This window comes from Periophthalmus magnuspinnatus, chromosome 9, assembly GCF_009829125.3.
Source record: "Periophthalmus magnuspinnatus isolate fPerMag1 chromosome 9, fPerMag1.2.pri, whole genome shotgun sequence".
NCBI classification, from domain to species: domain Eukaryota; kingdom Metazoa; phylum Chordata; class Actinopteri; order Gobiiformes; family Gobiidae; genus Periophthalmus; species Periophthalmus magnuspinnatus.
The window spans coordinates 62204-86538 of NC_047134.1; the positions used below are offsets into that span (position 1 = coordinate 62204).

The 24335-nt window shown below is 44.8% G+C and overlaps 1 protein-coding gene across 3 annotated transcripts in view; it reads left to right on the plus strand.

The window, feature by feature from the left end:
- Positions 1-3468: 3468 nt before the first annotated feature.
- Positions 3469-24335, plus strand: part of pcsk5b (proprotein convertase subtilisin/kexin type 5b) — a 101054-nt gene continuing 80187 nt past the window's right edge. Inside the window, exons 1-2 of one of the 3 annotated variants that reach the window (XM_055224477.1) lie at positions 3469-4237; positions 20249-20353. In XM_055224477.1, coding sequence (XP_055080452.1) covers positions 4064-4237; positions 20249-20353 — 279 coding nt within the window. In that variant the 5' untranslated portion in view covers positions 3469-4063. The remainder of the gene's footprint in view (positions 4238-20248; positions 20354-24335) is intronic. The other 2 variants (XM_055224479.1, XM_055224478.1) reach the window with 2 other exon arrangements.

The following is a 24335-nucleotide window of genomic DNA, read 5'->3' on the forward strand; positions in this document are numbered from 1 at the left end:
CATTTCCCTCTGGAAGTTTCCCTTTGGAGGGCTCCCTCTGGACGGCTCCCTCTGGCCGCTCCCTCTGGCCATCTCACTCTGGATAACTCCCTCTGGATGGCTCCCTCTGGACACTCCCTCTGGAAGCCTCCCTCTAGATGGCTCCCTCTGGACGGCTCCCTCTGGACGGCTCCCTCTGGACATCTCACTCTGGACAACTCCCTCTGGAAGCCTCCCTCTGGACACTCTCTCTGGACGCCTTCCTCTGGACGGCTCCCTCTGGCCGCTCCCTCTGGACATCTCACTCTGGACAACTCCCTCTGGATGGCTCCCTCTGGACAGCTCCCGGTAGATGGCTCCCTGTGGACGCCTCGCTCTAGATGGCTCCCTGTTGACGCCTCGCTCTAGATGGCTCCCTCTGGATGCCTCGCTCTGGACGGCTCCCTCTAGATGGCTCCCTGTGGACGCCTCGCTCTGGGCACCTCCCTCCTTACGCCCTCCTCCGGACGGTTTCCTCCGGATGTTTCCCTCCGGATGGCTCCCTCTGGACGCTTCTCTCTGAACGTCTCCATCCACCATCTCACCTCCCTCTGGATCCCTATGTATGTGTGTCTGTGAGTGTGTGTGTGTGAGTGTGTGTGTGTGTGTGTGTGTGTGTGTGTGTGTGTGGTTAGGATTAGGATTAGGGTGATTTTCATCCTGAACTTCATCAAGATCTTCATGATGATCTTCATTATGATCTTCATCATGATTTTCATTGTGATCTTCACCGTGATCTTCATCATGATCTTCATTATGATCTTCATCATGATTTTTATCATTATCTTCATCATGATCTTCATCATGATTTTCATCATGACTTTCATCATGATCTTCATCATGATCTTCATGATTTTCATCATGATCTTCATCATGAGCTTCATTATGATCTTCATCCTGATCTTCATAATGATCTTCATCCTGATCTTCATCATGATTTTCATCTTGATCTTCATCATGACTTTCATCATGATCTTCATCTTGATCTTCATCCTGATCTTCATCATGATTTTCATTTTGATCTTCATCTTGATCTTCATCATGAGCTTCATTATGATCTTCATAATGATCTTCATCATGATTTTCATCTTGATCTTCATCCTGATCTTCATCATGATCTTCATCATGATTTTTATCATGATCTTCATCATGATTTTCATCTTGATCTTCATCATGACTTTCATCATGATCTTCATCATGACTTTCATCATGATCTTCATCATGATCTTCATCATGATCTTCATCATGATCTTCATCATGACTTTCATCATGATCTTCATCATGATCTTCATCATGAGCTTCATTGTGATCTTCATCCTGATCTTCATCATGATTTTCATCTTGATCTTCATCCTGATCTTCATCATGATTTTCATTTTGATCTTCATCTTGATCTTCATCCTGATCTTCATGATTATTTTAATCATGATCTTCATCATGATTTTTATCATTATCTTCATCATGATCTTCATCATGATTTTCATCATGATCTTCATCATGAGCTTCATTATGATCTTCATCCTGATCTTCATCATGATTTTCATCTTGATCTTCATCATGACTTTCATCATGATCTTCATAATGATCTTCATCATGATTTTCATCTTGATCTTCATCCTGATCTTCATCATGATTTTAATCATGATCTTCATCATGATTTTTATCATTATCTTCATCATGATCTTCATCATGACTTTCATCATGATCTTCATCATGATCTTCATCATGATCTTCATCATGACTTTCATCATGACTTTCATCATGAGCTTCATTATGATCTTCATCATGATCTTCATCATGATCTTCATCATGATCTTCATCATGATCTTCATCATGATTTTCCATGACTGCACAAATAAAAACACTTTTTATGAAATGAAAATTTGGAAAATCAAATGTGTTTTTGGTCAAGTCTGTATGGAATTTGTAAATGAATCCCACATTAAGGAACATTTTAATGAATCTTCTATGAAATAAAACCTGAAAGTGTCTGAAAATGTGAAAGATAGTCACAGGGGATCTCTCGGTGGTGTCTCTCTAGTCTCTCTCTGGTCGCTCTGGTCTCTATGGTTTCTCTCTGGTCTCCCTCTTGTCTCTTTGGTCTTTCTCTGGTCTCTCTCTGGTCTCTCTCCTCTGATCTCCTCCCCCCTCTGGTCTCTCTCTGGTCTCTCCTCTCTCCTCTGGTCTCTCCTCTGGTCTCTCTCTGGTCTCTCCTCTCTCCTCTGGTCTCTCTCTTTTCTCTTTGGTCTCTCTCTGGTCTCTCTCGTCTCTCCCTGGTCTGTCTCTCCCTGTTTGACCTCCTCATGCCTCTGTGTGACCTCCTGGTGCGTCTGTAGCGGGCTTTAGGACCCGGAGGAGCGCACAGGAGCTCTCTTCAGTTGTCTCTCCTCTCTCCTCTAGTTCCTCTCAGGTCTCCCTCTTGTCTCTTTGATCCCCCTCTGGTCTCTCTCCTCTCTCCTCTGGTCTCCTCCCCCCTCTGGTCTTTCTCTGGTCTTTCTCTGGTCTCTCCTCTCTCCTCTGATCTCCTCCCCCCTCTGGTCTCTCTCTGGTCTCTCCTCTCTCCTCTGGTCTCCCTCTTGTCTCTTTGGTCTTTCTCTGGTCTCTCTCTGGTCTCTCTCGTCTCTCCTCTGGTCTGTCTCTCCCTGTTTGACCTCCTCATGTCTCTGTGTGACCTCCTGGTGCATCTGTAGCGGGCTTTAGGACCCGGAGGAGCGCACAGGAGCTCTCTTCAGTTGTCTCTCCTCTCTCCTCTAGTCCCTCTCAGGTCTCTCTCTTGTCTCTTTGATCCCTCTCTGGTCTCTCTCCTCTCTCCTCTGGTCTCCTCCCCCCTCTGGTCTCTCTCCTCTGGTCTCTCTCTGGTCTCTCCTCTCTCCTCTGGTCTCTCCTCTGGTCTCTCTCTGGTCTCTCTCGTCTCTCTCCTCTGATCTCCTCTGATCTCCTCCCCCCTCTGGTCTCTCTCTGGTCTCTCCTCTCTCCTCTGGTCTGTCTCTCCCTGTTTGACCTCCTCATGCCTCTGTGTGACCTCCTGGTGCAACTGTAGCGGGCTTTAGGACCCGGAGGAGCGCACAGGCGCTCTCTTCAGTTGTCTCTCCTCTCTCCTCTAGTTCCTCTCAGGTCTCTCTCTTGTCTCTTTGATCCCCCTCTGGTCTCTCTCCTCTCTCCTCTGGTCTCATCCCCCCTCTGGTCTTTCTCTGGTCTCTCCTCTCTTCTCTGATCTCCTCCCCCCTCTGGTCTCTCTCTGGTCTCTCCTCTCTCCTCTGGTCTCTCTCTGGTCTCTCCTCTGGTCTCTCTCTTTTCTCTTTGGTCTCTCTCTGGTCTCTCTCGTCTCTCCTCTGGTCTGTCTCTCCCTGTTTGACCTCCTCATGCCTCTGTGTGACCTCCTGGTGCGTCTGTAGCGGGCTTTAGGACCCGGAGGAGCGCACAGGAGCTCTCTTCAGTTGTCTCTCCTCTGAGTGTTTCTAGTTATTTGTGCGGAGGCGCTGCCATTTCTCCACACGGTACAGGCCGGCGCATGTACCGCGCTCGTATCTTCCGCTGAACGTGAACAGGGGACACGGGGGAAACGCGGGAGACACGGGAGACACCGGAGACACGGGAGACACGGGACACACGGCGGAGCGGCTTTAGACACTCGGGACTCCGCGCGGACGCACTGTGCCTTCCCCCTCGTCCTCCTCCGCCGTGAAAAACAGCGCGGCTTCGGGAGCAGAGACTCAAAGTTCGGGCTCCATGTGGAGGACAGCGGCGTGAGGACAGAGGACACAGACTGAGCGCATGTGGAGGACAGTGCGTGAGGAGGACACACTCTGAGCTCCTGTGGCGCACGGGGCTCTGCGCGCTCCTTCTGTCGGACTCTCTTCTATGAGACTCGGCTTTGGGGGAAGTTTGCGTGTTTGTGCGGCCGCGGCGGTGGAGGAGTCGGTGAAGAGTCGGTGGAGGAGTCGGTGAAGACTCGGTGGAGGAGTCGGTGAAGACTCGGTGGAGGAGTCAGTGAAGACTCGGTGGAGGAGTCGGTGAAGAGTCGCTGTAAAAGTCTCGGGGGAAGATGATCGGCGCGGGGGGAAGGAGTTTACTGTGCGTCCTGGCCGTTTGTCTGGGCTGCGTGTCCCCGCCGTGTAAAGCCCGGATTTACACAAACCACTGGGCTGTGAGGATCACGGGAGGAGCCGAGGTGGCGCACAGGATAGCGCAGAAGTACGGCTACAGAAACATGGGCCAGGTACGAGCTTCACTCACTGCGCCTGTTTCACTCTGCAAATGTTTGTCCTTTCACCTGGACACTGCGCCAACAGAGACACAACAGGTGTCACCATGAAACTAACAACTGTGTAACAAATCTGTGCACACAACACACACATCTCACACAACACATACACACACATCTAACACATACACACACATCTCACACAACACACACACATCTCACACAACACACACACATCTCACACAACACACACACATCTCACACAACACACACACACATCTCACACAACACACACATCTCACACAACACATACACACATCTAACACAACGCACACACATCTCACACAACACATACACACACATCTAACACAACACACACACACATCTCACACAACACACACACATCTCACACAACACACACACACATCTCACACAACACACACATCTCACACAACACATACACACATCTAACACAACACACACACATCTCACACAACACACACACATCTCACACAACACACACACACATCTCACACAACACACACATCTCACACAACACATACACACATCTAACACAACGCACACACATCTCACACAACACATACACACACATCTCACACAACACATACACACACATCTAACACAACACACACACATCTCACACAACACATACACACACATCTAACACATACACACACATCTAACACATACACACACATCTAACACAATACACACACATCTAACACAACACACACACATCTCACACAACACATACACACACATCTAACACAACACACACACAACACATACACACACATCTAACACAACACACACACATCTAACACAACACACACACATCTAACACAACACATACACACACATCTAACACAACACATACACACACATCTCACACAACACATACACACACATCTAACACATACACACACATCTAACACATACACACACATCTAACACAACACACACACATCTCACACAACACATACACACACATCTAACACAACACACACACAACACATACACACACATCTAACACAACACACACACATCTAACACAACACACACACATCTAACACAACACACACACATCTAACACAACACACACACATCTAACACAACACATACACACACATCTAACACAACACATACACACACATCTCACACAACACACACACATCTCACACAACACATACACACACATCTAACACAACACACACATCTAACACAACACACACACATCTCACACAACACATACACACACATACAACACACACATACACACACATCTAACACAACACACACACATCTCACACAACACATACACACACATCTAACACAACACACACACAACACACACATCTAACACAACACATACACACACATCTAACACAACACACACATCTCACACAACACATACACACACATCTAACACATACACACACATCTAACACAACACACACACATCTCACACAACACATACACACATCTCACACAACACACACACATCTAACACAACACATACACACACATCTAACACATACACACACATCTAACACATACACACACATCTAACACAACACACACACATCTCACACAACACATACACACACATCTAACACATACACACACATCTAACACATACACACACATCTAACACATACACACACATCTAACACAACACACACACATCTCACACAACACATACACACACATCTAACACAACACACACACAACACATACACACACATCTAACACAACACACACACATCTAACACAACACACACACATCTAACACAACACACACACATCTAACACAACACATACACACACATCTAACACAACACATACACACACATCTAACACAACACACACATCTAACACAACACATACACACACATCTAACACAACACACACACAACACATACACACACATCTAACACAACACACACACATCTAACACAACACACACACATCTAACACAACACACACACATCTAACACAACACACACACATCTAACACAACACACACATCTCACACAACACATACACATCTAACACAACACATACACATCTCACACAACACACACACATCTAACACAACACACACACAACACATACACACACATCTAACACAACACACACACATCTCACACAACACATACACACACATCTAACACAACACACACATCTCACACAACACATACACACACACATCTAACACAACACACACACATCTCACACAACACATACACACTCATCTAACACAACACATACACACACATCTAACACAACACACACACACACACAACACACACATCTAACACAACACACACACATCTCACACACACATCTAACACAACACACACACATCTGTGCAAATGTCCAAAGTGTTTAAAGTGTCTGAATGTGGACAATCACAACACACAACACATATATCACAACACACAACACATATATCACAACACACACACACACTTATCACAACACACACACACCTATCACAACACACACTCACAACACAAACACCTATCACAACACACACACACACCTATATCACAACACACACACACACCTATATCACAACACACACACACCCCTATATCACCACACACACACACACCTATATCACAACACACACCTATATCACAACACACCTATATCACAACACACACACACTAACAGTGCAGCTCCTGTGGATGTTTATAGTTGAAGGTTTGGATTGATTTTAAATGAAGTCACGTGAAACAACTCTGAAACATGTGTGAAGCCACAAAAGCTTCAGAGAGGCTCTGAAACATGTCTGAAGCCACAAAAGCTTCAGGGAGGCTCTGAAACATGTGTGAAGCCACAAAAGCTTCAGAGAGGCTCTGAAACATGTCTGAAGCCACAAAAGCTTCAGGGAGGCTCTGAAACATGTGTGAAGCCACAAAAACTTCAGGGAGACTGAATCATGTCTGAAGCCACAAAAACTTCAGAGAGGCTCTGAAACATGTGTGAAGCCACAAAAGCTTCAGAGAGGCTCTGAAACATGTCTGAAGCCACAAAAGCTTCAGGGAGGCTCTGAAACATGTGTGAAGCCACAAAAACGTCAGGGAGACTGAATCATGTCTGAAGCCACAAAAACTTCAGGGAGGCTCTGAAACATGTCTGAAGCCACAAAAACTTCAGAGAGGCTCTGAAACATGTCTGAAGCCACAAAAGCTTCAGGGAGACTGAAACATGTCTGAAGCCACAAAAACTTCAGGGAGGCTCTGAAACATGTCTGAAGCCACAAAAGCTTCAGGGAGGCTCTGAAACATGTCTGAAGCCACAAAAACTTCAGAGAGGCTCTGAAACATGTGTGAAGCCACAAAAGCTTCAGGGAGACTGAAACATGTCTGAAGCCACAAAAACTTCAGGGAGGCTCTGAAACATGTGTGAAGCCACAAAAGCTTCAGGGAGGCTCTGAAACATGTGTGAAGCCACAAAAACTTCAGGGAGGCTCTGAAACATGTCTGAAGCCACAAAAGCTCATGAGCACATGAGCGCCCCCGTGTGGACCTGGAGCGAGTGTGTTTTAATAAGGTGATTGTGCTCAAAGTTCAACACGTTTGAGAAAAAGGCTGAGATCTGAATCCTAAGCTACAGAGTGAGCAGCTTTTACACAGAGTAAGACCCCAGGGACACACGGGGAGGGCATCTGACTCACAGGGACATTGCAGAACATGTGTGTGCAGACATAAGCTACAGAGTGAGCAGCTTTTACACAGAGTAAGACCCCAGGGACACACGGGGAGGGCATCTGACTCACAGGGACATCGCAGAACATGTGTGTGCAGTCATAAGCTACAGAGTGAGCAGCTTTTACACAGAGTAAGACCCCAGGGACACACGGGGAGGGCATCTGACACATTCACGTCATGTTTGTCCAGGTCTAAAGTGCAGGTTGTACAGAGGACAGGATATTTTGTTATTTGCAGAGGAAATTGTTGGTTAAATAAGAGCATCTTTGTGATTTCCTATTTGATATTTACATTTAAATTTGATCTTGTGACCTTAAATTCCTGGGATTCTTTCTTTCGGATTTAAAGCTTCAGTCTCATCTCCAAAGCTGAACATGTTTGTTATGTGCACTTTGAACTTGGACGATTTTTGGTTTTGTTTTCAAATCCAGATTCAGACTGAAACCGCATTTTTTGCAAATTAAATTTGAATGGACCAATCAGCAAAAGGCAAAGGCAGTTTCTGAAGTGGCATCATTTCATCCACAAAAAAACAGCAAAATCTCCCGTCTTCTTCTGCAAACGGCTCCCCCTGTAGTTTAGACTCTACAAACACGTTCTGACATGTGCCTGTGTGTCAGATGCCCTCCCTGTGTGTCCCTGGGGTCTTACTCTGTGTAAAAGCTGCTCACTCTGTAGCTTACATCTGCACATACATGTTCTGAAATGCACCCGATTATTATTTTTTTCATTAACTTCTATTTTATTATTTCATATTAAAAAAGAAACAAAACAAACCCGTTTACAGAACACATGGACAGCTGTCATTCAAAAAAAAACATTGACTTTTCCCAGCAGCCCTCACGTTTGGCTTGTTGCCTAACATATTCACGTCTTTATAACGTCGTAAACTGTCGGATCCTCCTGAACCACAGGTGATGTCACATGACATGAGTATCAAACTAAACCTGGTCTTATCAGCTCATACCTCAGGATTTTTCCCGTTTCTTGACCTTCAGAAGATGTGACAATAATGACCTTCGACCGTTCAGTTTATAACGCACCCGGATGTTTATCGTGGGACTTTTTCTTTGCACTACTGGGAAAAGTTTGGTTATTTTTCTGTTTTCTGATGAGATTTGAGCTGTGTAGGTTATGAAATATGAACTTTTATGATGAACTTTCATTATAGACAAACTGACTACGTAACCGTTGCATTCTGTTATTTTATTAGCGCAGCTCATATTTCTTTGTTGTACATTTAGAATCGTTCTTTGAGATAACTGCTTCATGTTTTGGTTCAATATTATCATTTATCGTCTAGATTCACTTTGTAAATATACTCGCGCTTCAGAATGTTATCATGACAGGGCCACATGCTAACCTGCTAGCATAGACTGTATATGTAAACGGACAGAGCTAACCTGCTAGCATAGACTGTATATGTAAACGGACAGAGCTAACCTGCTAGCATAGACTGTATATATAAATGGACAGAGCTAACCTGCTAGCATAGACTGTTTATATAAACGGACATAGCTAACATGCTAGCATAGACTGACGACCTGACGAGCGCCCGCTCCCTGTAAACCTAGTTAACCCCTGATTGGTTCTTTGGTTGCTATGACACTCGTGGTCATTGTGTGTAACTTGTCTCCAGATTTGCCACTGTATCTGCTCAAGTCCTAATGAGCGTCGTGTGGACCTGTGGCTGTGGTGACGTTTCACTCCTTTACGTCTCACTCGTTCACGACTCACTCCGTCGCGACTCACTCCGTCGCGACTCACTCCGTCGCGTATCACTCCGTCGCGTCTCACTCGGTCGCGTCTCACTCGGTCGCGTCTCACTCGGTCGCGTCTCACTCGGTCGCGTCTCACTCGGTCGCGTCTCACTCGGTCACGTCTCACTCGGCCACGTCTCACTCCGTCACGTCTCACTCCGTCACGTCTCACTCCGTCACGTCTCACTCCGTCACGTCTCATGGACATCTTTGACAGTTGAAGCTAAGCGGCTAAGGCAGCCCTAAGGCAGCACCTTCACACAGCGGCCGTTTATTTCAGTTTTACTCATGACCAGGATCAACAGTGAGAAACAAACTTCTGCTTCAGTCATGTCCAGTTAGAGACCTGCTGCTGTTGCATTGTGGTCTATACTGACCGCTCTACTGACCGCTCTGACTGCTCTGACCACTCTACTGACTGCTCTGACTGCTCTGACCACTCTACTGACCACTCTACTGACCGCTCTAACTGCTCTGACCACTCTACTGACCGCTCTACAATAATAATAATGCATTTTATTTATAAGTGCCTTTCAAATCACCCAAGGACTGAACAAGATAAAAATTAGATAAAAACATACAAATAGAATAAAACATGACAAAAACTGGTTGATAAAAGACGTGTGATTGTTACAAGAGACAGGACAGACTGAACAGGTGAGCTTTGAGTCTGGATTTGAAAAGTGGAAGAGAGTCTAAGGTGCGGAGATCAGGAGGGAGAGAGTTCCAGAGCTGGGGGGCAGAGCGGCTGAAAGCCCTGTACCCCATGGTCACACGTCGGGCAGAGGGTACAGTGAGCTGGAGAGAGGAGGAGGAGCGGAGAGGAGGAGCAGCAGTGTGGAGGAGGTCACATATGTGTGAAGGGGTGAGGTTGTGCATTGCTTTGAAGGTGGTAGTTAGTATTTTGAAGTTAATTCTCTGTTTTGTGGGGAGCCAGTGGAGTTGTTGTAGGACGGGGCTGATGTGGTGGATAGTGGGGGTCCGTGTTATGACCCGGGCTGCAGAGTTCTATGACCGCTCTGACCGCTCTACCCACTGCTCTGACCGCTCTACTGACCGCTCTACCCACTGCTCTGACCGCTCTACTGACCGCTCTACTGACCGCTCTACCCACTGCTCTGACCGCTCTACTGACCGCTCTACTGACCGCTCTACCCACTGCTCTGACCGCTCTACTGACCGCTCTACTGACCGCTCTACCGACCGCTCTACCGACCGCTCTACCCACTGCTCTGACCGCTCTACCCACTGCTATGACCGCTCTACTGACCGCTCTATTGAGCGCTCTATTGACTGCTCTACTGACCGCTCTACTGACCGCTCTATTGACTGCTCTACCCACTGCTCTGACCGCTCTACCCACTGCTCTGACCGCTCTATTGACTGCTCCAGTGACCACTGAAGCTCGCTACGTTTCAAGGTGCATTGTGAGAAATTTTGAGCGCACTTTTTCACTCACTGGTCATTTGGACAATACTAAAATGGTGTTATCCCTAAACAGCGCCCCCTGTAGGGGACGGTGTGGACAGTTGGACGCAGCATTAGATGGATGTTCTATTGCATTTTTATATAGATAATAGTATAAATATATAAATGTATAAATATTGGCTGGTGTTCACTGATCCTTCGACATAACAGAAGCTCAAGCACAGTTTCACTCTTGAAACATTCGTTGTTCATCTAAATAACAGTTTGACAATTTGATGAAGCTCGTCTCCTTTGAACTGAAAAATAAGCGTGACAGCAGCAGTTTTCATATTGACATAAACGTGGCACAGAGCCGTGTACTTGGACCCGACCCGCAGTGTAGTGCGGAGGAGTCCCGTAAACGTGCGTTGCATAATGTGACCTCTTGTTTTGGCGCTGTGTAAAAATGCAAAGACTAAAGAGAATAAATCACAGAATGTGTGTTTAGCACGAGTGACACTAATCCCCAGGACAAACGCACAAACACCCAGATCACATCCTCCGGATTTACAAACACCTGGAGACCTGAAGCTGCTGCTCGGAAAACATTGGAATTATAATATTTGTGGAAGTGAGTGGCGCCGTATCGGCCTGAAGTTTAGGATGTCACCATGATCTACATCAGGTCATTGTTCAGTTTATCAGGTTTATTTGTACAGCACAATTTAAAGATATTTACAGAAAAAGACATGAAAATCAAAATACAACAAATTAAAAACATAAATAATCAGCATAAAATGAGGAGGAGGCGGATCCCTGAGGTCCTCAGAGTGACACGGTTCATACGGGACTAACATGTGGGACATGTACATGGTCCTGCTTTGGTCCTGCTTCAGTCCTGGGTTAGTCCTGGTTTAGTCCTGGTTTAGTTCCAGTTCTAGACCTGAGCACAGGGCACATGTGCTCATACGTCCTGGTTCTAGTCAGGACCCGAGCAGCAGTGTTCTGGATGTACTGCAGCTGTGTTAAGGCTCGTTTGGAGAGGTCAGAGGTCAATATCACACCTCTGTGTGTATGTGTGTGTGTGTATGTGTTTGTGTATCTGTGTGTATATATGTGTGTGTGTATATCTGTGTGTGTATATGTATTTGTATCTGTGTGTATGTGTGTGTGTGTATATCTGTGTGTGTATATGTGTTTGTATGTGTGTATATCTGTGTGTATATCTGTGTGTGTGTGTGTGTGTGTGTATATATGTGTGTATATATGTGTGTATATCTGTGTGTATACCAGCCACATTGGCTCTTTCTGATTTTTTTGGTTCAAAATGGGCCAGACTTTTTTACAAATGAGACAAAGTGATTAATAAATAATAATAAATGCTTTTAAAATAAATTATTCAGCTGCTTGTAGCTAATAACTTTATAAAGTTCATAAACATGCTATAAAGTCTGTGTAACGTGTTTATCCACTTTAAAAAGTTCAAAAACAAGTTTATAGAGCCACACAGGAGCCGTGTGTGGCTCTTTAGAGAGCAGAGCCGCGTGTGGCTCTTTAGAGAGCAGAGCCGCGTGTGGCTCTTTAGAGAGCAGAGCCGCGTGTGGCTCTTTAGAGAGCAGAGCCGCGTGTGGCTCTTTAGGGAATGGTTGCAGATGCCTGATCTAGATCTGGACTTTCCCATGAAATCTAACGGTGAAATCACAAAAGTTGAACCTGATCATTTCTGTCTCGACCCACTTTACAACACAAATCTGTATTTAATAAGATCCACTTTCTCTACCCCACATCTGTGACGTCATCTGTGACGTCATCTGCCCCACATCTGTGACGTCATCTGTCCCACATCTGTGACGTCATCTGTGACGTCATCTGCCCCACATCTGTGACGTCATCTGTGATGTCATCTGTCCCACATCTGTGACGTCATCTGTGACGTCGTCTTGGTTAAACGTCGTCATCCTATAGAATGTTGTGATACAATCTGAAACTTTTACTTCAGCAGTATATCGAGCTTCAAAATGTCACAGTGATCCGGGCGCAGTGATCCGGGCGCAGTGATCCGGGCGCAGTGATCCGGGCGCACCTCTGTGGATTTGAAACACTGATTTCATCTTCATTCGTCGTGCGACGTCTTGGCTCAGAGTTTAGAGCCGTTTGTAAAGTGGCTTTGGCTTTTCCTGGTCCGTGCAGACGACTTGTGCTTATATTTACATCAACTTTATTGATCCACAGGGAAAATGATTTGGACAGAACCAATCGGGTTGTTCTTCAGTTTGACCTACAATAGATGAAACTGAGTCTGAAACAGATGAGCTTGTGATTAAAGGCCCACGTGACTCTGTGATGAGGAAACATAACACATCAGAGAACAAACAGACCTGGAGTTTTTTTGTTTCATTCTCACATGTTTAACACACAAACCTGCAGATTTAGGCTGAGTTCTTCTCTCAAACTGAAAACACTCTGTTCCACCTTGTGATGTCATCATGTGGTAGTACAGGAAGTGCTCCACTGTGTTTTTAAACTCCACACACCTTCACTAGAATCATTTGGATCATTTCAGTCCTGGAGTTGTCTCTTATCTCAACTGAACTAAAGGTAAAAGGAGCTGTTCACTTTAAAACTACCACTTGATGACATCACAAGGTGGAACAGAGCATTTTGAGATTTGGAGATGTAACAGACTAATAATAAAGAGTTACTCAAACATGTGTGAATGAAACAAAACAGAACTCCAGTGTGTTTTTGAGGAGGAAACATTAAACATGGATTAAAAAGTCAATTTGTGTTGAGCTTTAAACAGACGAGCAGAGACATAAATAAATCAATCAATCCAGATGCAGTGACTGGTGCAGCTCATGTTTTCAGACGCTCGGACGTCGCGTGGTGTCCTGCTCATGGGGCTGATTATCGCTAAAGAAAATGCAGACGATAAACAATAAAACTGCAATACTACAATAATCCACTGACACAATAACTTTATTCAGGATCATCTTAAAACATATTCAAAATTATTTAAAAAAAAGTGAAACTGAATAAAAAATAAAGCATTGAATTTATGTTCTAATGGAAGACTGGGATTTAGTAGTTTTCTTCTCCTTTTCAAGCTTAAATATGAACAAATATGTGAACTGTGCATGTTCTTTACACATGACATCCAGTGTCCAGGAATCTTCAAATAAATAAAAAAATGTAATGAATGGTAGAAAAAGAAAAATAACAAAAAGACCAGCACAAAGAAAAGTCCCAATATAAATATTGACCCCAAATGTTCCGTCTCTCCTGGAGTGAACGACACGATGGTACAACGAGACACAACACAAACACATAGGAACAAAACAAACACATAAGAACAACACATAGGAACAACACAAACACATAGGAACAACACATAAGAACAACACAAGGGGGGTCAAAATTTTTTTTATAATTCTAGACGTTTTTTCTTCATTTCTGTTGTATTTTAATGTGTTCAGTTGTGTGTTCAGTTGTGTGTTCAGTTGTGTGTTCTTTTACATTTTGTCGGGTCCTTGCTCTGGTGTAAACACAGAGCTGCTCTCACCTCTGCACGACTCAAACACAAACAGCAGATATTTAGCTACTATAGAAATAAAACTAATGTAATAGTTTTAGAGAATATTTAGGCTGTAAACACACAACACTGTGTCCAATAAAACTTTATATATTGTATTATTTTCAGTATAAATGTATGGGTTCTTGGGGGCCCCCTGGTGGCCTCGGGGCCCTCAGGAGCTGCTCAGTCTATTTATAATGTGAACCGGCCCTGATACTGGTGATTGTGATTCTCCCTTGGACCCGTGCGCTGCGGCGGCCGGGGCATTCTGACAGGTGTTGTGGGGTCTCCCAGTGAACCCCCTCCACACCCCAGAGAGCCGCTCTAATGGCTCGCTTTGACACAGAGAGCCGCTCTAATGGCTCGCTTTGACACAGAGAGCCGCTCTAATGGCTCGCTTTGACACAGAGAGCCGCTCTAATGGCTCGCTTTGACACAGAGAGCCGCTCTAATGGCTCGCTTTGACACAGAGAGCCGCTCTAATGGCTCGCTTTGACAGGAACTAAAGTGTGGAGCCCCCCCAGAGGAATGCCCTGCACCCCCACCCCACTCTCATTTCCATCTCAATACATGGCCCTCGTTGGACTTTGACACCTCGTACACAACAGTTGTTTTACTTCCTGGTTTAGGGGTCAGCTCCGATCTCATGGGAGCAATAACAGCTCGGCCTGTTTCCCAGCATGAACTTTGACCTGGCTCTATAAACCCGCCCACACCCATCGCAAACTATATGAACGTGATTGATGAGGTTTTGAACATAGTTTAGATGTTTTATCCATGAACAACTGAGTAATATCCTAAACATATTTCATTTAAATAACATTTGAGAGAAGACAAAATAATGAGGTGAGTGAGTTCTTCTCTCAAACTGAAAACACTGTTCCACCTTGTGATGTCATCATGTGGTAATACAGGAAGTACTCCACTGTGTTTTTAAACTTCACACACCTTCACTAGAATCATTTGGATCATTTCAGTCCTGGAATTGTCAATCTACTGAACTAAAGGTAAAAGGAGCTGTTAACTTGAAAAACACCACTTGATGACATCATAAGGTGGAGCAGAGCATTTTGAGCTTTGGAGATTTCTTGACTAATAATGTAGGGTTACTCAAAACACAACTCCAGGTATGTTTTTATTTTTGAGGAGGAAACGACATTATAACATGACTTAAACTCATAAGTCCAATTTGTGAAATGTAGAAGGTTTAAATCAAACTTAAAACATCATCCGGGCCTGAACACAGAGCTGCTTTCATTGTGTCATTGTGTTTGGCTTTTTGCCCCATTCAGACGGGGCAGTTTTCAAACGGGGCAGTTTCTTACAGCCCCAAACATTTGCAGGGTCGATGTGTCAGTCTTCAAGGAACAAGACGAGTTTAGAGGGGGATGGGTGAGAGAGAAACACCGTAAAAGGACAATATGTTCACAAAGATGGAGCAGAGGGACAGGGAGGGAGGAGAGGGGATAGAGAAGAGAGAGGGGAGAGAGAGGAGAGAGGAGAGAGAGGGAAAGGACTGAGAGGGGATGGAGAGAGAGAGGGGATAGAGAGGGGACCAAGAGAGGGGAGAGCGAGAGAGGGGACAGAGAGGACAGAGAGAGAGGATAGAGAGAGAGGAGCGTTGGCCTCGAGTGTGAGAGGAGTTCTGACTAATCCTCTTAACTGTGAAGGCCCCTTCACAGACACAGACACTGTCCTAAACTGAACATCAGCTGACAGGACAGAGACAGAGAGGACAGAGACAGAGGGGACAGAGAGAGGGGACACAGGACGCAGGACCCTCACCCTCTGGGACATACACATGGAGCTCATTCACAGGGTCCAACCCAAAGTCCTCTGACCTTAAGTCAAAACAAGACTCTGCCTTAGCCGTGGATAAACTCATATTAAACAGATCTTTAGCTGGTCTCAGGACTGTCGTCAGAGGAAACCAGCCCGAACACACAGAGAGACCACACAGAAATGCCCGGAAACTGAACCCAAACCCAGAACTGAACCTGGAACCACACAGCCGCCAAGTTTAGAACCAGAGCGGCCGATCGTCAATAAAATGATACGTTTGTGCCGATCAGCAGAACAGTGTCAAACCCGTCTCCTCTGGTGAAAAGGGTCTCCAACCCTCCAGTCTGTCTCTGGGCTTCATTTAAGTGTGTTTCTAGTCTTCAGTGGGGAGTGTGTGTCGAGAGTGTGTGTGTCGAGAGTGTGTGTGTCGAGAGTGTGTGTGTCGAGAGTGTGTGTGTCGAGAGAGTGTGTGTCGAGAGAGTGTGTGCAGAGTGTAGAGTGCACTTGTGCAGAGCGCGTGTGTAGTGAGTGTGTGTGTGTGTGTGGAGAGTGTGTGTACAGTGTAGAGAGTATGTGTAGAGTGCGCATGTGGAGAGCGCGTGTGTAGAGTGTGTGCATGTGGAGAGTGCGTGTGTAGTGTGTGCAGAGTGTAGAGTGCGCGTGTGTGCAGAGTGTAGAGTGCGCGTGTGTAGAGAGTGTGTGGAGAGCGTAGAGAGATCGCGATTATCTCTGTTGGGGATTATCACGATTATATACAGTGAGCCAAAAAAGTTTTTATTCAGCCCCAGTTGTGCAAGTTCTCTGACTTAAAACGATGAGAGAAGCCTTTAATTTCCAAGTATTTCATCAATAACAAAAGTTCATGTCAATACTTTGTCATATTCCCTTTGTTGACAATGACAGAGGTTGTTTTCTGTCTCCAGAGGTTTTCACTGTTGCTGTAGTTTGGCCCATTCCTCCTGCAGATCTCCTCTAGAGCAGTGATGTTTTGGGGCTGTCGCTGGACAACACGGACTTTCAACTCCCTCCAAAGATATGGGGTTGATCCTCTCAATCAATCCTCTTCTGGATCATCCAAATGGTTCTGTCAAACTTCAGACGGGCCTGGACATGTCCTGTCTTAAGCAGGGGACACGTCTGGCACTGCAGGATTTGAGTCCCTGGTGGTGTAGTGTGTTACTGATGGTCCCTTTGTTACTTTGGTCCCAGTTCTCTGCAGGTCATTCACTCGGTCGCCCCGTGTGGTTCTTGTGTCATTTTGACCCCACGGGGTCAGATCTTGGTGGAGCCCCAGGTCTTGGTCTTGTTCCATTTTCTAATACTTGCTCCACAGTTGATTTGTTGACTCCAGCTCTTACCTGTTGCAGATTGAGTGTTCGGGGCCTGGTGTCTACAGTTTTGTTTGTGGTTCCTTTGCTCTTTGGTCTTGTCCATAGTGGAGTTTGAGTCTGACTGTTTGAGGTTGTGGACATGTGTCTTTTATACTGAGGACGAGTTCAAACAGGGGCCATTAATACAGAGAACGAGTGGAGGACAGAGGAGCGTCTGAAAGAAGAAGGTACAGGTCTGTGAGAGACACAAATCTTGTTTGTTTGTAGGTGACAAATACTTATTTTACAGAGGAATTTACCAATTAATTAATTAACAATCCTACAGTGTGATTTCCTGGATTTTTTCCCTCATTCTGTCTCATAGTTGAAGTGAAACTATGATGAAAATTACAGGCCTCATTTTTTTAAGTGGGAGAACTTGAACCACTGGGGCTGAATAAATACTTTTTTGCTCCACTGTAAACTGTCCCATGAATGATTATTGTCGACCCTTTTTTATCATGATAAGATCAGATCTGCCTTTATTAGTCCCACAGTGGGGAAATTCCAGTATTGCACCGCACAGTTAAAGAACAGAAGGAAAATGGTACATGCAATAAAACAAGATAATAGATAAATAGACTTAAAAATAAACTAAAAATAGACTCTAATATAACATCTCCGTAAAGTGACTTGAGTATTGCACATGTGGTTGAATGACACATGTTCAGTGTTCACAGTGTTCATTGTACAGTCTGACAGCAGCAGGAAGGAAAGACCTGAAACCTCCTTCACAGAGCGAGGGTGAATCTGTCACTGAAGCTGCTCTCCAGGGCAGACAGAGCGTCCTGCAGGGGGTGAGACTCATGGCCCAGCATAGAAATGACCTTAGCCAGGACCCTCCTGTCCCCCACCTCCAGAGGACAGCCCAGGACGGAGCCACAGAAGGTCTTCAGGAGTGACCCTCCCACTCCAAAAGACCTGAGTCTCCTCAGAAGATAGAGCTTGCTCTGGCCCTTCCTGTACAGTGATAAATATTATTGTTGATTGTCCCTGTGCGTGGCTGGTCTGATGTTGGTGTTTTCCCATAGATTGCGTCTCTGCCTCCATGTCTACTCTTAACACAGTAACACTGTGCTGGGCTCGGCCTCCTCCAGACCCATCAAAGAGCCGCATATGGGGCCCATATCCACAGCCCTGAAATCTGCCTCGGTTTCAAACACATGTGAGCTCCAGCCACATTGAAACTGTTCATTATAGTTGATGTGCTGCTCTTGGGTCTGGTCGACTAAACTGCAGGATTGTACACTAGACTAATTAAGTCTATGGTAATTTGCAGCCATTTTGATTCGATCGCGGTTCCAGCCCGAGCTGTATCCCTCGTGTGTTTTTGGGCTGCAGGTGCTGTGTTTTATTTCATTTTTACTGAAGCATTGTGTATCTAAAGCTGTGTGTGAAGCTGCCAGTATAAACTCCCAATAGGTCATTATAAGTTTGACAAAAAGGAGGAAGATGATTTATTTAGCGCGTCTCTGCGGGTGCAAAGCTCTCCCAGCGGGTGCAGAACAGAGGTGGCTCGCTTACGTGAACTGAAGCGGGCGACACGTTGAAACCTGTTGAAGAGATGAAAGGCATTTGTTTATGAATGTGGTCTTGTGATGCCAGCTCATGTGTGCCAATTCCACAGCTTTATGCGTTTCCCTTTGCATCTGCAGCCAATGAACTGGAGCTAATGCTAATGCTAACGTAACAGCCTCTGGAACGCAGGATCAATGACAGGTCACATGACCCCTGGCAGCCATGACAGGAGTCTATATCAATTATTCAGACCCTGCAGCTACTGTTAAAGATCGTGGAAGAGTTTCACTTCACCTGAACAGACTCTACATCTACATGTAAACCAGAGATTCACTGATCCAGCTCTTTCAGATCTGATACTGACACTGTGCTTTTAATAAATCAGCCATAGAATCAACTGGTCTGATCCCAGCACAAACTCTCAACATGCATAGATGTATCATTTTATTAATTTTATTGATCTGAGGTAAGAAAAATACAAGAACTCTTTAAAGGCAACATCTGCAGAATGGACTTTTTCAACTTTTAACTATGTGCTAACATATTCCCACACCCAAAACACATTTACAGATTTATTTGGCTAAAACTGGCTTCATTCACGCTTGCTTAATAATCCTGATTTTACGAGGTTGTTTTCTAAGTTTCGGAAATCTCTTCTTTTCAGTTTTTATTTGATCGTTACAGAAAATAAACCTGGAAGTTTATGCCTCAGAGTTTAAATCCAAACAATCACCAGACTCAGACTCTCACCGTATGTCATTTTTAACTTGTGTCACCTAATGTCATTTTTAACCCTGAGCTCCACAGCCCACACGCTGCTCATAAATCTACTTTTGGGCCCATATTTATTAAGTTTTGCTGTGTGTGTTTTTCAGATTGGGGATCTCAAAGACCATTATCATTTCTTCCACAGTCGAACCATCAAGAGGTCCACGTTGTCCAGCAGGGGGCGACACAGCTTCATCTCCATGGAGCCAAAGGTAAATTTGCTTTTCTGTTATCGTCCATCACCTCTGAAAATGCACACTACAAATATCAGTATTATGACGTTACTGAGGTTTTCTGTTATTCTGTTGAAAACAAAATGTCTTCACTGATGTTTGTCTGTTGAGTCGAGGCCTTAAAACTTAAACTTGGTGCATTAAAGTGGAGTGGTTTGTCACAAACGGCACACTAATCGAATATGAAGTTCAAATCAATTTGTTTAGAAGGAAATCAATTGTATTTTCTTCACTTTGTTCCACTGAAAATGTAAAGTCTGAGCAGGATACAGATGTACTGGTGCAGAGATATACTGTGGCAAATGATAATATTCAAACTACTTCATGTCCATAATCCAAGATAATCCAAGTAAATCATTTAAAAAATAAAGGGCATCTTTAAAAGGCCTGAGAATGTGCCGTTATTGGTCATTAGCCACAGACAAGTGTAAATGTGCCACAACAAAAATCCCCCAAATCTCTCCATGTTTACAAATGTTCACACGGTAAATACTGAGCCCCAGAGTTTATTGTTCCAGGTTTCATGTATTGAAGAATAAGTCGATGTAGTGATCATCGCGACAGCCCTGTGAATGTTGTGTGGATGTTTAGACCATGACCATGACAGCTGAATGTCTCTTCCCCCTTTCGCTCTCCATTTCTGTCCTCCAACACCCTTTGGACCTGTACAATATGTGAGGCATAGAGTTTGTTTGACCCAGAGTGTAGTTTGCCCTGCAGTAACCCCTGCTCTCCAAACCCGGGCTGAATTAAACACAGCCATTGTCCCGGGCGGCCATTGTCCCGGGCGCTCTGAGAGGCTGCATCCCTCTGACCGTAAAAGGCTCTTGGACCGTAACAAAACACAACACAGCACGGGATTCCCATCAGGCTTTTTTTAGACCAGTGCCTCAACTGTTACGAGCAGTGTGTCGGGCATTTCCACTTTCCCCAGTCCAGTGTTTGTGAGTTTATCCTGGTGCGTTCTCTCTACAAATGCACAGATCGAGGCTCTAGTTTGTTCCAGTTCCAGCTGCAGAAGATCATCATTTTTCTGGTTTTAAGTGACCGCAGCTGAGCAGGGTGAAACATTTCTCTAGAATGCTACGTACTGAGCTAGTCTCGCCTGCCCGACCACAACCACAGTTTAATGTTCCCCATAGACTTTCTGAAGCTTCCTCAAACTGGACCAATCCATGAGGGACATGACTTGTTCCAGACGTTTCATTTCATCTGGAGCATTGAACCCAGTCACAGTGCGGCTGTTTGCGACGGTTTGCCATGGTTCGCAGCTTTTTGTATCTCTCTACGCTTCTTTAAATGAAGCGTAGAAATTGGGGGAGGGGGCTTTATTACATCATTGATCTGTGTAATCCCTCAGTCGTCCAGGTCTGATCCATAGCACAAGAAAAATATAAAGTCTGTCAATTTTTCTTGTGCTACGCTGTTGAGGCCTGGGTCAGATTTTCTGACCCATCCCAAGTTAACATCCAACTTGACCCGAAGAAATGGTTCAAATTTTGGGACCTGACCTTTGTGAGGTGCGGCTTTGTGCATAATGTGTTAAAATCAGCCTTTGTTTTCCTGTTTACTCTGTCACACCATTTAGGGCCCGTTTGACGTCTCTGACTCACTCACAGGAGTTCGGGACTAAAGCATATGGACCATGCAGAAGCCAACCCGACGTCGCTGTCCAGTACACATGGGACGATAAACAATAATATTATTTATCGTGAAGAAAAGGGTTGAAAATAATGGGACTGTAATTTCAATAATTGAAATTGTGGGACAGTTGTGACCATCGCCAACAAAGATAATCGCTGTTGTATGACTGGATGTGCAGAGAAAAGCTTCTTAACCACAGGGGTGTCAGTGGAGGGGGGACAAAGGGGTCTGTTGTCCCAGAATTGTGGGGCTTCTTGACCCGCACCCCTAGATGTCTGTCGAGGACCCTGCGTATCCATAAAGTTCTCCTCTAGATTGTTATAAACTTGCACTTTATCAGTGAAAATGACTACAGTTCTTCAAACATGGAACTTATAATATTTTTAAACTGTCAGTATCTTAAATTGTTATTGTGATATATTCATGAATCATTATCGTCCCATCGATATCGCACCATCGGCTGGTGTGATCAGCATGTAGTTTCAAGGTGTAGCTGTAGTAAAAGCCAAAAGTAAAATCTGTCACTGGACGAAACGTTGTAGGAGTCGTTTGGCGGCTCGTCCAAGACTCTTCTTCAGTCCTGGTCAGCGGAGGAGCATTTCTGACCCGACCCACCTGTACCCGCTGTACTTCTCCTCATTGAGTAATCCGACCCCCCTGAACCTGCACATCACTATTACACGTGTTTTTTTTTAGGTCAGGGTTCAGTAAGATGGTAAACTCATTTATTATCCAGGCCCAGTTCATGTTGCAGTGATTAAAGTTAAAAATGCATTTGTCAAAGTTTCCCTGAGTTCACCCCTGGACCTGCAGCAACAGTTACGTTGATATATTTAAAAGTGACTTTAGAGCTGCTCCGGCTGCGTTTGCCTCTGTGGATTCTCATGTTTAAACTTCACTCTGTTTATATTGCTACATATTCATTGTCGATCTGATGAATTGTGTTTTAAAACTATACAAATGTGGACACGTGGAGGGACCATGTTTTGCATAATAAGAACAAGCTGTTACGGTTTCATAAATTTCCGGTTTGACCTCATAAAGTGTGTTATTTTTATCCTCTAGAATTATAAACTTTTCATAGTCCATCAGGGTCATTCCCCGAGGTCCTGGAAGCGGCATGTGCAGGGCTGTCACGAGAGCAAAGTGTGAAGCATGACATAATGGTGAAGATAATATAAACTATAAAGGATCATCTTCATTATGTCACTAACATGATCGTCTTAAAGCAGGATTTCCCCCCCCAAAAAATTATTCTGTGCAGTACAATGAAATACGCCAACGAAGCGCTTAATAAGTCATGGAAGTCATTTATTCAACCCTTTACTGCTCAAATCTTCAGAAAAGTTCAAAAAATAAGAAAAAAAATCCCAACTTGTGCAAAGAAAAAGTCCCCCTGATAAAGACTGCCCCCACATGAAGGATCTGCGCTGAAGGTTCAGCTGAGGTTGTAATTACAGTGACAGGTTTATTTACATGACTGTAGTGGTTTTAGAGACTTATTTTGAAAGGACATCAGAAGTCTATTTTGACACCAAGAGCCGTTTTCCTGTCCTCCTATGCTAAAAAGCATGGAGACGCGAGATGGACATTCGTCTCTTTGGACATTGGGCTCGTTGGACATTGGGCTCGTTGGACATTGGGCTCGTTGGACATTAGGTTCATTGGACATTCGGCTCATTGGACATTCATCTCATTGGACATTCGGCTTGTTGGACATTGGGCTCGTTGGACATTGGGCTCATTGGACATTCATCTCATTGGACATTGGGCTCGTTGGACATTGGGCTCATTGGACATTGGGCTCGTTGGACATTAGGTTCGTTGGACATTAGGTTCGTTGGACATTAGGTTCGTTGGACATTCATCTCGTTGGACATTCAGCTTGTTGGACATTCGGCTTGTTGGACATTGGGCTCGTTGGACATTGGGCTCATTGGACATTCATCTCGTTGGACATTCAGCTCGTTGGACATTGGGCTCGTTGGACATTGGGCTCGTTGGACATTGGGCTCGTTGGACATTCATCTCGTTGGACATTGGGCTCGTTGGACATTGGGCTTGATGGACATTGGGCTCGTTGGACATTGGGCTCGTTGGACCGCCGTGTGACATCACTGGTGTCGATCGTCCGGCTAAAATGAAAAGTGATTGTTGTGTGTTTGCTGGAGCTCTGTCACTGCGCTGGTGTTTATAGAGGCTTAAAGCAAAGACTGTAAAGATATAGGAACGGCATCGTATCATAGCAACCAAAGAGCCAATCAGGAGCGAGGCTGTCTAACCTGTTGCTAACGCTACCAGGAGCGACCTTGGGGAA